The sequence below is a fragment of the Microcebus murinus genome, chromosome 25 (assembly GCF_040939455.1).
Source record: "Microcebus murinus isolate Inina chromosome 25, M.murinus_Inina_mat1.0, whole genome shotgun sequence".
Taxonomy (NCBI): domain Eukaryota; kingdom Metazoa; phylum Chordata; class Mammalia; order Primates; family Cheirogaleidae; genus Microcebus; species Microcebus murinus.
In genome coordinates this window covers 11285636-11301202 of record NC_134128.1, presented here as the reverse complement: position 1 = coordinate 11301202, position 15567 = coordinate 11285636, and the positions used below count along the sequence as shown (strand labels likewise).

Below are 15567 nucleotides of genomic sequence, written 5' to 3'. Positions count from 1 at the left end.
CAGAGATTTCCTGGGGTTAGTTGATATATAAGTGCCTGATACTTGATTCCTCTAACAGAAAAGAAATCAATTCCTTAATTGATTCTTCTAGTAGTTATTAATACTATTTAGCACTATGATAAATACTTAGAGACTAGGATGAAAAATAGGAATATAGATCACTCACCTGAGAAAGTTAACAACCTATATTAGAGATCAATTCAAGCAAGTAGATAAAAACGTCTCCAACTAAATGCAGAATACATTTGTGTATGTACTATAATATACACTTTTCCACAACTGCTGTATAAAGTTCAAAGCAGGATGGGAAAAAAGCAATTTTAAAGCCATGATATCTTAGTGAGGGATTATGCTTTTAACTCTATTACCTGTATATTCTAGCATGGCATGGCTAGCCTACTGTAGCTCAACGACCTTGACTGCCAAAGGGTCCCTTAACACAGCTGGGCAAGCCTACCATTCTTCCCGGGTTCGCTCAGTGTTCCATGGTCTTAGAAAACTGTGATGTGTTGTCTCCTCCCTTGTTGAACCCCTAATACCTTCTTTTTTTTTGCAGGTTGGCAAGACCTTTATTCACAGTCATGGGATAGCCCGGGAAAGGGTCAGGGAGCTCGTGGGGTGGGGGGACTGGGGACAGGTCCGTTGCAGAGAGCCAGGCAATGTGGGTCCCTGAGGTGCAAGAAAGGAGGCACCAGAAAAAAATGGAAGCCTAGGCAACAGGGGGCCTGCACAAGAGGGTTTATGGTGCGTGGTGCCAGCCGTGTCCCGCCACCCCGGCAGAGAACAAGGCACAACTGGGCTTGGGGAAATGAGGAGGCCAGCCCCACCCATCTGCCTGCCTGTCCACCTGTCCAGGAGGTCAGAGTGCTTGTGGATGGAGTCCCCTGTCCCCCATTCTCCATTAAGCCAGCCACCTGGCTGCCCCCACAAACCCCTATAAATCTGGGGTTCCATTTTGGAGACCCCTGACATATGGAACATCTTAGAGGGTCGCCCCACACATCTGAGCACCTTCTCAGGGACCTTCTACCATGACCAGATCTTCAGGACAACCTAGTGCCAGCCGAGCAGAACTGAGTGCCAGATGGGGATGTCTGGTCTTCCTTCCTCCCTGTCTTCACTCCACCTTCCTATTCTGCTCAGAAATGGAAACAATGAGAAGATGACTTTCCATCTCCTCTGTGACCAGCACCTGTACTTGTACACACAGTCTCCTTGCCTGTTTCCATAGTTGAGTGTCCTGCCTGTGTCTCAGTCCTTGTCCTCTCCTTGGTCATGGATTCCACTGCCGCCTCTGCCTAAGCAGGGACTTTGCTCCATCAGTTCTGTCCTCTCTTTGTATATTACCATGATTTTCTTCTCTGCAGGATCATTCCCATCAGCATAGAGTGATTATGTCTCCTACTTTGAAAGAAAAAAAATCTTGAACCCTTCCCCTGCCATCTACCACCTTATTTCTTTCTCCCCTTTGCAGCAAAGTTCCTTGGGAGAACTGTCTGTACCTACTGTGCCCAATACCTCTCCTTCTCTTCTGTCTTTGCCGAAGTCACCTGTGGCCTCTGGGTTGCAAAGTCCGCAATGGCAGTTCCTGCCCTCACCTTCGTAGTATTTCACATAGTCGATCACTTCTCTTGAGAACATTTTCCGTACTTGGCTTCCTGACATTACAGTCTAAGCAGTCATTCTCCTCCACTGTTGGTCCTCCTGTGCCATTTTTGCCCATGGAGGGCCTTCATGCATGCTCCTTTCCTTCGTGATCTCATCCAGACCTTAATGGCTTTAAAGCCATCAGTATGCCTGAGACTTACAACCTTGTATTTTAGCCCAGATCATTCTCCGAAACAGACGTTGAGCACTCTTCCAAAATGTACTTGGATGTTTCATATAATCTCAAATTTTTGCCTCCTAGCCGCCTAGAACCTTCCCCGTATCGCTTGTTGTATTATCTTTGACTCTCAGATGCACTATCTTTGACTCTCTTTCCTACCCACATCAAACCCATCGGCAAATCCTGTTGGTTCTACCTTGCAAATGGATCCAGAAGTGGATCATTTTCCCTCCCTCCCTCGCTGCTGCCTTGACTGCACAGCCATCATCTCTCTCCCCGGATTACTGTGACAATCTCCAACTGAGCTGTGTCTCCATGCTCACTTCACGGTCGCCTTTCAATTGCACAGCCATCACAGTCCTTTTAACATGTCAGACCACATCACTGTCTGCCCAAAAGCCTCCAGCCACTTCTCATCTCACTTCGGCTAAAAGCTAAAGTCTTGACTGTGACCAGAGAGCTCTGACCTCGTCTTGTCTCTTCTTCCCTGGCTCACTCCACGTCACCCATTCTGGCCTCCTTGTCCTCCTAAGACACAGCTGGTCTGCTCCTACTTAGGGGCTTTGCAGTGGCTCTTCCTTCTGCCTGGAGTTCAGATATACTCATTGCAACCCCTCCTTCATGCTTTTGTTCACCCATCACCTCCCCGATGCAGGCTCCCTGTACTTCCTGTTTAAAATTGCACCTGCCCTATCAGCTTGCACCTGGTTTTCCTTACTTTGCTTTGATTTTTCCTTTCTTCCACAACATTTATTTATCACCTTCAAGCATATCATAATATCCACCTCATTTGTTTATTATGTCTATTACTTATTGTCTGTCTCTCCCTTCTAAAATGGAAGCTACTAGAGGGCAGAGAGTCTTAGTTTTTGTTAAAAGATGTACATCCCAAATGTCCAAAGCAGTGTCTGATGCATACATAGGAATGAATGAAGGAATCATTGATAAATCAAAAGAATTTTTCTCTCACTGCCCATCTCACTTTTCCTGTCTACCCTCCTCCATGATTACTCTTCACTCACATACCTTTGTTATACTTTATTCATTGTGTGAAATTATATTGGTATAATTATGGTATCTCCTGCACTAGAACATAAGTTATATGAAAGCAGTGACTTGAGATATAGTAAGCATGGACTTAGTAAATATTCATTAAGTGAATCAAATGTAGGGAAGAAGTTTGAATTTCTCAAATCAGTGAGCTGCATATGTAAATTTCATCATGTAACAAATCTGTGATTATTTGTTTTTTTTCAGTCTGATTCAGTATTTAGTCATCAGGGTATATAATCAGTTGTTACATTCTTTTTATCACTATGGTTTAATATGTTTTGCTATTAATATTAAAAGAATTCTCAGACTACCCTTGGGAGTTTATAATAAATGAAGCAAAGATTTTTAAAAGGCCAAGACTCAAGATTTTTCAAACTATATAGTAGACATTTTTTGCCTCCCTGTAAGGAATAAGATGAAGTTGAAAAGTTTGCTTCTATATTGGAAGAATTTTTGATTATCACTGAAAGTAGCAAAATGATACTGAGAAGTTGTAATCAGAGAAGGAGAACTGGAAACTAAAATATCAGTCAGTACTAAATAAAGCAGAGAGCTGTGATCTGATTCCTAAAAGTACAATCACTGCCTCTTTGGTTCCTAAGTGCTTCTTGCATAAGACTCAAGGGCTACACTCCAACTTGCGGCATTTAAAATTATAAAAGAGTACAACAAGTTTTATAGGAAGTTATTGTATGCCACAAGAAAATAGATAAAAAAGATTAGATATTTTTAACTTCTCTTGTCCATAGTCTCTTATAATAGGGACCTGGGTCATATTTTTCTTTAAATTCCTTTTAAAAAGATTGTAAGTTGGGAGCAGGTAATATTTAAGACAAATCTATTATAGACATTAAAACATTGTGAATTTTCCTTTTATGTTATTAGCTATTGGTGGTTTCAGTATGAAAACAGGAAAGCATACTTTCCTATTTAGCACAGTGAAATTCATCTCTGTATTAAGGAATGAAGAAATGGATGCATGAAAATCTGAGCAACTGTATTAATCATGATCAGAAATTTATGTTTATTCATGAGCGAATTTTCATCTTGCTTTTTAATAGCATGCATTCTACCACTGGCACATTTTTCGTAAACTTAAGGTAAACATTGTGTTGTTTCCATTCAAATTATTAGTTTCCTCATTAAGTCATTGTTTAGGAAGAAAGCTGGAAATATTGCCATGAATTTATGATAATCTGTTTATTCAGCTTCATGAAAAAAGAGAAATTTTAAGTTAATTATCTTCTATGTATAATAACTGATTTTTTTAACAACCTTAGGCCTAGTGATTCTATTATAGAAGGCTGTAAGAAAACAAAAGCTGCTCCTACTGTAAACTTGAAACACATGTCTGACGTGATCCTGTGGGCTCCATGGAGCTACTAGAGCTGCCTAAGGATGTGAGAAAAAGCAAGTCCTGCAGCCAACAGCTGTGCACAGGTATCCTCGCAGACCTGCCAGCGTGGCTCTCTCACCTACCCGTCTGCTCGTGACTAGGTCCTGGCATCTGTCTCCAGGCAGAGCAAAGCATATGGCAGCATGATTAAGGACGTGAAGCTAGGGGTTATAGGTCATGCGTGATAGCAGAAGCAGGTAGAAGGTGGAAAGTTTGGGGGGCTTGAGTAGATGGTTCTGGGTGTTTAGGCCAGGCAGTAATAGTACTGGAATCGGGAAGGAGGTGGTGAAATCAGGTGGTTTGAACCTTCAGTAGCATTCTTGGGGTGACTGAATCGCTCTACTTAGAACTGCTTGTAATCATCCATCAGAACAAGTCCACACTAAAAGCTGTAAACTGAGTAAAAGTGTGTGAGCAACCACACCCAAGCAACCATAGTGGAAGCCAAAGAATCTCAAGTGATGCAGCAGAGTATGTTGAGCTGATACACCAATGGCTGTTACAGAAGAGGTACACAGAGAGTGAATCTTTCGAAAAGTAATAAATTTGTAAAACAAAGTTGTAGTGTTCCCAAAGTAACTTAAAATCTAATGAAAATTCTTAAAGTTAATCTGTGAACCTTTTTTTTTTTAAAGAGACAAGGTCTCACTCTGTCATCCAGGGTGGAGTGCAATGGCTCAATCCAAGCTCACTGCAGCCTTGAACTCCTTTGGCCTCAGCCTCCCAATTAGCTTGGACTACAAACATGTGCCACCATTGCCTGGCTTAGTTTTCCTATTTTTTGTAGAGATAGGGTCTTTCTATGTTGCCCAGGCTGGTCTTGAACTCCTGGCCTTAAGCCATCCTCCTGCCTTGGCTTCCCACAGTCCTGGGATTACAGGCATGAGTCAGTGTACCCAGTCGAAACATTTTATCATAAGGAATTTTACGTGACTTTTTAACTTACTGTTGTTGAACTCTAGTTCTAGCAGCTGTGTCCTTTCAGTTCTCTCTATGCAGGGCCCTTGGTGGCACTTTCGGAAACCATGAAACCATGTGTTTTCATATCACAATTCATTTTGCATGAAGTATATCTTTATAGATTGTGAAAAGGAGAAGTGAAGAAAGTTATATCCAAATAATAACAAAAAGTATGATTTGACATTGCTGTTGATTTATTGGACCTCAAATAGATTTAAGTGCAAAGATACAGAAATATAAACCTTTATTATGAATACCCACAGGTCTAACACATGAAACTACTCATTTAGTGTGAGACTACAAGGTAGACGGTCTAATTTTTTTTTTTTTTTACCATTTTTGTACCGACCAATTTTTTTTAGCATTTTATAAATGGTAACTTTCAAGTCTTCAGAATTTCACACAAATACCTAAATGCCCTAGAACTGCCATCAGTGTACCCTTGTGAATGAAAAGCACTCAAGCACTGCAGAAAGAACTCAAGCTTTGCAGTGAGATGGATTTGAATACCATCTCAATTGCTTATGGCCTGGGAGATTATTATTTTCTTTTTTAACCTTCCATAGCAGTTATCTTAAAACTTTATTTATTTGCTTTTTAAGGGACAAGATCTCACTATGCTGTCCAAAGTGGACTCAAACTCCTAGGCTCGAGCCATCCTCCCATTTTAGCCTCCCAAATAGCTCAGATTACAGGTGCACACCTGTACACCACCTTGCCCAGCTGGGAGAACTCTTTAAGCCTCAGTTTCCTCACCTGGGAGAAAACAGTTGTTGTTGGGGTTAAATTAAATGCATAATACACACAGTGCGCTGCTTGTCGTTCGGCAGACATTCTCAAAGTTGTAGCTGTGGGCTGTTTCCATACCTGGGCCTTCTGCCTTTCTTCCCCACCTTACTCTCTAGCCATGACCAAGGTGCCTTTCAGATAAACCTGGGAGACCTTGGAGAGTAGGGGAACCAACAGCTTGAAGGGCTAACCTAGGGCCTGGGGCAGAACCCGATACTTAGAGCTCGTCATTACTTTCGGTCTTGGGGTCTGGAGTAGCTTTGCTTCCCTCGGGGTCCAGGACAGGACACCTCTTGGGTCCCAGCATGGCCCAGAGCGCTGTGTAGATGTCTTACCACAGTCCCCACTATTCCAGTGCTCCATTGTAGCTTCTGCAGAGCCACAGTTTCTTGGCTCTGGTTTCTTCTTGCTTATTAGGACTTGGGTTTACCTTAAGAAGAGAGAATGACAGACAGAATGAATGAATATGCGGGTAAATGGCCTGAAAAGTGAGTTTCTAAGTGGGGGACAAAGGCAAGAGCCCCCTGAATGGTGAGAGAAAAAAGGTCCAAGTGGCCAACAATGAAGATGTCAACTTAGAGCAGGCTATATTGGATAAAGAATGGTTTCATGGGATAAAAATATAGTGATTCCTTAATGAATAGTCCTTGGAACTTCAGGTTGGTTTGAAAAAAAAGACAGCCCCAGTATCTGAGGACTATCAAAGGCAATCTTAATTAAAGGTATAAAACAAGGCAAACAAAATAAATATGAGGGGAAACCTTACCATTGTCTCATATCCTAGAGAATATGAAAGAATCCCTATTAGAGAAAGGCATCTGGGGTCTAACAGTGATTTGGCATGCATCACCTGGCAGGCATTGAACTGTGTTAAGGAGTTTGGTCTGAGGAGGGTTTCAGAGGGTTTCCAGCACCTAGGAAAGGGTAGGTGTGGAGCCTTCATAGATGAGTAAATATGGGAAATAGTAAAAATCGCATCATTAAATAATGTAATGGATACCGAGAATTGGCTTTTAAAGATTTAAATCCACTTTGTGTCTATTGTGCCTGTATCCAAAACTTGGTCCTCCTTTTCCAATCTGCAAATTGTGGGTGCAGCTGAGTGACTTCAAGGCTCTTAGCCCAGTCCCCAACCCAGGCAAGAGTCAGGTTAGAACAGATGAACTGGAACATAAGGAAATGAAGGTGGGTTCTCTCTACTCCAAATCCCTCCTTGCTCTCCATGGCTTGTCCAGGTAAGAGCTCACTGGGCAGGGAGAAGCTGCTGAGAAGAAATCCAGTTGCTCATGATGCAGAAGAAGCACAATATCAGTTAGAACTATACCCCCTTTCACTGTTTCTGATCTTACCTATTTTTTCATGTTGTGGATAAACAGGTATTGCCTAGAGAGAGGACAGATGTTAATCTGTAAATTTTCAAAGTATCAAGTCATGGAGAGCTTAATTAATATTATCATCATTAGTGGCTGAGCAAACTCAAGGATGAGAAATAATAGAACAAAAGGTCATTGCTTTCATAATCTCCTGCGGCCAAGAATAATAGTTGCTATAGTTGTAATACGTGTTCCCTGGTTCTTTTCCTATTCAAAATATTTTACCTTTTGGAATTATGTCATTAATGATTGCTTAAAATCTATGTTTGGGGCAGGAGGGCAGTTACTATGTCTTTTCCACCGAAACCAAAGAACTCTAGGCATTTTATGCATGTTGTGTTTTCTAATTTCCAGTTGCTACAAGCTGTGATGTTGTAAGCACGTATTTCAGTAGTTCATCTTCACCTTCATTACTTGTCGTCCTTTCAAAGGGAACAATGGCTTTTTCTTAGTTCAGAAATGGGTGGTATGTCGCCAAAAGCTGGACAATGTCATACATCGCGAATACTAACAAGCTGTTGTGTGCTTAAAGAACCAATGCAGAAAAAAACCCAACAATGGTTACAATAGTTATTCAATGTATGTTTGTATTTGGCAGAGGGGGAAAGGGAGGAACACTTGTTTCTTTTCTTATTTTTTTTTCTCCCTTCTTTTCCTCACTTTAGACAAAGCCCGTTGCATTTGCAGTTCGGACAAATGTCAGCTACAGCGCGGCCCATGAAGATGACGTTCCGGTGCCAGGCATGGCCATCTCATTTGAAGCAAAAGATTTTCTGCATGTTAAGGAAGTAAGGAAGATAATTTTGATTTCTGTCAGCATGATTTTTCACCAATGATGTGTCATTTCTTATTTCTTATTGCTGTGAAACAGCATTGCATATAGCTGCAGTTGTATAACATACATATTAAATCAGTGGCTCTCAACCTTTGCTAATATATAAATATACCTTTCCTAAAGCAGAAAGAAGTCACAGGCCTCTTGGAATAACTTCAGGGCTCCCTTGGGCAGTGGCCCAGAAATTGGGAACTGCTAGAGTAGATGATCCTTTTTTTATGCTTAACCTGGACTTTTTCTTTTAATGTTTAACCTTGACTATGTGTAGTTTTTCCTGATGTCTGAAGTTTAGCCATCTTGGGAGGGTTTAATAATAATATCTAGAATTCATGACTTTTCTCTCTGCTGACAGTGTCTAAACTCAGACTCGTGGTGCCATTTTTCCCTTTTAGTTGCTAAATTTGTGTCATAGGAGGGAGAATGGTAGGACTTGGGGCCAATGAGGCAAGAAACAGATATCTGGAAAATTCCATTTCCTCTATGCCAAAAGTCTCCACTTTTCAGTTAACAATGACACGACCTGTAAATTGGAAAAATTCTTTTTTAATTAAGGTTTGTTTGGAGTCAACATTTACCCACATGCCTGCTGTGTTTGAAACACTGTATTAAGTGACCAGAAATTCCCCCTACATGATAATCTCAGTGTGTGAGCATGAAGTTTTTCTTGGAACTGGAAGAATTTACTTGTATCTAGGGGATGATATGTCAGAGCATACACAGATTTAACTGTTCATGGCACTAACCACCATAAGCATAGGGGGTGATGACTGCCAGTTAAAAGAGCCTAGAGAGCCAGGCGCGGTGGCTCACGCCTATAATCCTAGCACTCTGGGAGGCTGAGGCGGAGGATCACTCAAGGTCAGGAGTTCGAAACCAGCCTGAGCAAGAGCGAGACCCCATCTCTACTAAAAATAGAAATTAGCTGGACAACTAAAAATATATAGAAAAAATTAAGCTGGGCATGGTGGCGCATGCCTGTAGTCCCAGCTAGTCGGGAGACTGAGGCAGGAGGATCACTTGAGCTGAGGAGTTTGAGGTTGCTGTGAGCTAGGCTGACTCCACTGCACTCTAGCCCAGGCAACAGAGTGAGACTCTGTCTCAAAAAAAAAAAAAAAAAAAAAAAAGAGCCTAGAGAATTTAGAGCCTAAAATTTCAATTACTTAAAAAAAAAAATATGCAAAATATTGGCTAGATAGGAAAGATAGAAAAAGTTTTCAGAAGTGTTGGCGCCCTAAAATCTCACTTTACACCAGGAAGTTAAATCACTACAGGGTCCCCTCTCAATGGTTAATGCTGAGAAGAGATTCTCTTTATACCATGAAAAGAAAAGAAAAACCAAATGGACAGTCTTCTTTGAAGTGTTCAGAACAGAACAGACTTATTCAGTTAAGGAAAACAAAATCAAATCATAAAGAATCATGCTAAATATTCCACCTGCAAGAGACAAATTGTCAGCATTAGTATAAGTAGCGAAATCATCTGTGAACATCATTTTGTGTAGTTATAAAAGTGTTTGCACAAAGGTAAATTTTTCTTTGACATGAAATATTGAAGGCAAACATCAATATTTATCTCTTTCTCTTAATACTACTAATTCATGTGATTATATAAGGGGAGATCTCTGTAACACTTCCTAGTTCCTAATGATTTTTTTTGCTAGGAAGGGCCATTAATCTTTGAACCCAGAGGGCTTATCCTACTCACAGTGACAGCTGCCACAGAATTCAGCCTGGTCCTAAGGCAGCACCAGGCAAGAGAAGGAAGCATTAAGCCTTTGATGGATTGCCAGGAACACCAAAATCATTTTACTCTTACATGTTAACCCCATGAATCAAAGTGTCTCTTGAATTGTGATAGTTGAGGCATAGTTTGTCGTAATTGCCGTATTTCTCTCCATTGAAAATAGTTAACATGGGGAAAAAAATGATTCAAAGACTTGAACTTCTCTGCACTGACTTTAACACTTTTGATTTTGTGTTTAGAAATTTAACAATGACTGGTGGATAGGGCGACTTGTGAAAGAAGGCTGTGAAATCGGATTCATTCCAAGCCCAGTCAAACTAGAAAACATGAGGCTACAGCATGAGCAGAGAGCCAAGCAAGGGAAATTCTACTCCAGGTAGGAGAAAAATGTAGAGTGTTTGTGTAAAAGTTAAGATTATGCCATCATTCATGTACTGTCATTTCCTGTGTTCTACGGTCTTTATTAATATGTTAAAAAGTAGACTGATGATACAGTTTATTGATATCATCACAAATCCTGCATTTAAAAAACTTCATCTCAGCATCTTATTTTCATCCTATTTGGGAGAGAATCAAATTAATTACTATCATTAATGAAAATATCTAAGATCAGAGAGTATTTAATTTAGGTTTCAGTGCAGAAGGAATTCTGAAATCCTGATTGTTCACTGAAAAATACTCTGGCACAAGGCAGCCAGCCCTGGTGACTAATCCCAGCATCTGTAGCTGCCTGGCATGGCAGGGAGACATTTTAGAGGCGACGCTCTGACATCATTGGCAAATAGCAGCTCTTGTCATCTGTTCGTTTCATTTTCACCTGAGAAACTCAATTTTCAGTTCTACCCACTGTTAAGCACTTAAAAGAGAAGCTAAGCATGAAACAAGTTAAAACTGCCTTTGCAGAGAGCAGTTCGAGAAGTTATGTAAGAGGCCGGGGCTGAATGATCATTCTTAGCATTCATGAGACTGTTTGCCCCTCACTGACAGAATCACTGGGAGGGCTACTCATATGCGTAGTGAATTTTAATTCGAACCCTCTGCACAAAAATCCAAGGATGCAGTGTGCCCTCCCTTTGTGAGAGGACTGGGTATGGGCAAAACTTTTCTTTAATGTGCATAGCAGATTTCTGTTTCCCCTGGCTTTTATCTTATTTGTTTATATAATGCTGCAAATTCCTTTGTCAATGACAGTATTTTACTGTTAGCAAGGATTTCTTTCAAGTATCAAGCAGATGAGTGAAACAGAATCTGCTTTGGGCTTTGGAACACACCCATCCTCATTAACGAGCATTTTATAATTGTCAGGTTCATTTAGTTCAGATGGGTTCCTCTGTGCTTTGAGACCTCTGGCCTAGAGTTGACTTTCACTAATTCATTTGCTGTTGGGGGCGTACGGGATCATGAGTTGCATTAAGTCATATAAAAGTAGAGGCATGTAGATCAACAATGTCTGTGCACTTTTCCTGCAGGTGTTTCAACATCTGATACTATCTTTTCAATCTTTAGTGTCCCATTGACTTTATTGTGTGTTTTTCTACTTTGTGTACTGCATTAATAAAAATATCATAATGTTGAAAAATTTAATTTTCTTGGGCACAGACATTGAAGTTTCAAGTTATTAATATCTCAGCTGGGGACATTTTGTTTTTAGTTTGTTAAGGATAATTCAGCATTTTTCAGAGTTTTTCATGTCAAATCCCTTGAGAAAGGCGTTCCATGGTCAAATAAATTTATCATAGTACTAGGTAATAGAAAGGTACGTTAGGATTCTTGAGAGCTTTTAATATGTTAGTAATGTACACTTTGGATCTGGGTGGTGGCATGGGAGTATTTTTGATGTACAGTATTTACTAAAATTTCTCCTAAAAACTCCTCTGGTTCATGTTTTGGGAATAGGGTTTTTGGAGAATGCATTTCGGAAAATTTGGGATGGATTTTTGCAGAGGCAAGATTGTGTGTCTTTCTCTGCTGCTTTATAGACTGAGAAATGAGAACTACTTCAAAAGGAGTAGAAATCTTTGCCAAAATTCTTACGGAAACATGATCGCCTCCCAACTGAGCCTCCATAATCTAACATTAGCGCTGAGCTCAGCCTTTTAAGGACTTGCAGGGAGGGTAGGTATGAGAGCCTCCAGTTCACAGAGAAGGAAACAGGCTAAGAGAAGGTGGGAACCCGACCAAGGTCACAGAGCTAGTAAGCAGCAGACCAGGGTGGTAGCCTGACCCTCAGCAAGACTGCCATGCTATCCTGCAAATGATGGGGCCAGAGTCTGCCTGGCACAGCAGGCAAAGAACAAATTGTCATTGCCATCTGTTAGTATTTACTTTATTAGCTATATTGTTTTGCTATCGCATTTTTTATTTAAAGGACTACAAATGATCCATATTTGGGGAGTGTAGCATCTCAGAACTTATTCTAGGGAAAGGGGTTACCTTTTCTTATACCTGTATACATTTTCCTTTGATTTTCTTGATTTTATTTTGTCCTGAGCTTTTGCCTAAGCATGTGAAAATAGTTTTCTTGCTTACACAGGTTTTACATTTGTCCCCTAACATTTTAAATGTCGTTTTGTCTTGAGGACATAATCAGAATCTGGCAGTGTTTAAAAACTCTGATATGTAAATTATAAAAATGGACAGAAATCAAAGACAATAGAAATGGGGCACAGTTCAAGAACTTGGCATTTTTATAGAATTAAAAGTCAAGGGCAAATCTTATCCTGACCATTTTCACTAGTTGCAGTGTTTGTCACAATTTTACATAACTCAAATACTATTTTGACTATTATTAAAAATTCAAAGGGATTCTGTAAATCCAACACCTGAGAAAAAAATTTTTTTAATTTAAAAAGATTCAAAGGGAATGTAAAACTAACCCATGCTTGAACCAAAATTAGACTTAGTACTTTAGAAAATGAAAAAAACACAGAGTTCTGGGAAAATATGTTTTGGTCCTGGTGTTAGGTATCCTTGCATAGCTGCCAGAAATTGCTTCTATAAATACCCCTGTTTATTAATTGTACATACTGTCTGGTGTCATTAAGTGTATTGGAGTACCTCTTAAGAACTTTAAAAAGATAAAAAAGCTCTCCTGCTAGTTGCTTAATAAAGTTTTTGATGTTTGCTTTATGCATTAAAATGCTAGAATAGTAGCAATAAAATTCAGCCTGTTACTGATACTTCAGTAGAACTTATATTTTCATATTAATATTTACATAAGTGACTATTGACCCTTGATGCATAAACATTGTAGCAAATTCTTTCAACTAGACCTGGCTTAGCCACAATAATAAATATTAGGCAGTGAGGTCATCTTGCCCAAATTCGGTGTTAATCTTTTTGGGGTTTTGTTTTTGTTTTGAGGGGGAGGGCTTCTGTTTTAAGATGTTCCTTGCCATCTTCATCTGCAGAGAGGCCATTTAGTAATATGTTAATTAGCATGCTGGTACACTGGCTAAAAAAACAAAACAAAACAAGAAAACACAAAAGGTGTTGTTCTAGTATTGACTCAAATTTCTAAGCATATCTTAAATCAAACTTTAGAATCTGGCAGTTCCGAAATGTATTATCTTCAAAGCATTCCTAAATTAACCAAGTTTAATCCTCCCTGTTAGTTTTGCTTGAGAAGTGTTCTAGGTGCTCTCTGATGGTTAAATTGTATACATACTCTGCTTGTCATGTCTCTTTGAGTGTCTCTTAAAGGTTAGCATGTTTTAGTATTGCTCTGCTGTCCTTTTATAGGTTACTATGAGCCCTTGAATGCTTTCAATTTTAGTATGCCAAAAATAATCAAGTAAGATAAAGGACGTGGAACCAGACAAGAAGGAAACGTTAAGTTTAGGGGTTAGCCTTGAGGTTTGATACTATATGTTGCCTCTGTGGGCTTCCAAATCTCTACAATCTGTGGTTTGGGCAGGGAACCTAGGGCTGTATAAATTACCCTAGTTCTCTTCCATTCTCTCAGGGCCTTTTTAAATTTAACCTTGAATTTGAAAATAGAGACCATCACATTGCTAGTTCAAATACTCTGGGAATCTCTGCTGGGAAATTACTGTTTAGCTCCTTGAAGGAAAGATAAATTTAAAGTTCAATAAACACACAATGAACTATCATGTTGATTGAGGAAGACAAATGTTTTAGGATCTGAAATGCATTTCTGATTTAATAGAAATTTTTGCTTTACTTCAGTAAATCAGGAGGAAATTCATCATCCAGTTTGGGTGACATAGTACCTAGTTCCAGAAAATCTACACCTCCATCATCTGGTAAGTAGGTGACAAGTACTGAATAGCACACGCTACATTTCATGCTTTCGCCAGTCTTATCTAGTTTTGTGAATTTATATACATTGAATTACTCTGTTAACCCTACAAATGTTAAAAAGGGATCAGAAATAAGGATGGCCTTATGGAGTTAAGAACAATATGGGGAAATTATTTTTTCTGGCTTTGAAAAAAGGAAAGTAGCATCTCAAAGTGTTTCAGCTGCTGCAGATCCAAGTGTTGAGCGGATTTAACTTTTTATCTTAAGTCCTTCAGTGGTGTCCCGGCACCTTGTCATGGGCAGTAAATGGGCGGATGCCCACCCACAACTGTAGTCCAATGTGAGCTTGTAGCCTTCAATATTAAATAAAAAGAGAAGGATAAAATCTTTAAGAAAGGTGAAGAACAGAGAAGAAAGAGAAGATGGAGTGATTGGCCTGTCATGAGCTCTACCAGAAAGGCCTGTGGAAGACGTAGAAGATAATTATAGAAAAATGATATGAGTACTTGTGGGAAGAGTAGCTACTGTTTTCTTTCCAGAGCAATGGGTTCATTCTCATGGTGGTTAGATTAAATAAGGGACACCCAGTTAAATTTGGATTTCAGATAAACAATAATTTTTTTAGTATAAGTACATATTGCATGGAAACATACTTATACTAAAAATTTATGGGACATACTTATACTAAAAAAAGGATTGTTTATCTGAAATTCAAATTTAACTGCATTTATATTAGCTAAATCTGACAATTCTACCATTCTTTGTAAAATTCGAAGTTCTATATAAATAGGAAATTAATTGGGTGAATTGCATGAAAGCCTGTGATCAGTGTCTTAGTTTGCTAAGAGGTGTAACTGGGAGTGAGAAAAAGATCGTAAAGATCAGCTACCAGAGCATGTGAGCAAAATGATTCTGTGTATGATTTCTAGAAAGCTAGAAAGGGGATGAGATCAAAAACAGAGAATTGTGTGTCTGAATTATGGAACTAGTCACACTGTGACAGGTGTGTCTTAAGAACTGGATTTCTCTATTACTGATAATCACACCGTGTTCCTGAATGTTGACAGCTCTTAGAGACCAGCCAAGGACTTCTTAGCAAAAACTGTAGGACTTTTTCAGTGAGTAAAATCTGAGCACAATAAGAAATCAGTTGTTTAAGATGCATATTGATTTCAAAAACTGTGTACTTACAACTTGCAGCAATTCTAAGCCGCTCAAAATTAAGTAAAATAGTATGCTTGAAATGAAAATTGAAGGTCGTGTAGCTATTATGTGAAGTTTATCATCAAGGAGGAGATATTTGCTGGATGCAAAGGTAAAAGAGCCT

At 39.4% G+C, this 15567-nt stretch overlaps 1 protein-coding gene across 8 annotated transcripts in view; it reads left to right on the top strand.

The window, feature by feature from the left end:
* The window catches only part of CACNB2 (calcium voltage-gated channel auxiliary subunit beta 2), a 316986-nt gene that overhangs the window by 260802 nt on the left and 40617 nt on the right, over positions 1-15567 (top strand). For all 8 annotated transcript variants that reach the window (XM_012748652.3, XM_012748654.2, XM_012748651.2 and 5 more), the window contains 3 exons: positions 8065-8187; positions 10217-10353; positions 14166-14242. In XM_012748652.3, the coding sequence (XP_012604106.1) occupies positions 8065-8187; positions 10217-10353; positions 14166-14242 (337 nt within the window). The remainder of the gene's footprint in view (positions 1-8064; positions 8188-10216; positions 10354-14165; positions 14243-15567) is intronic.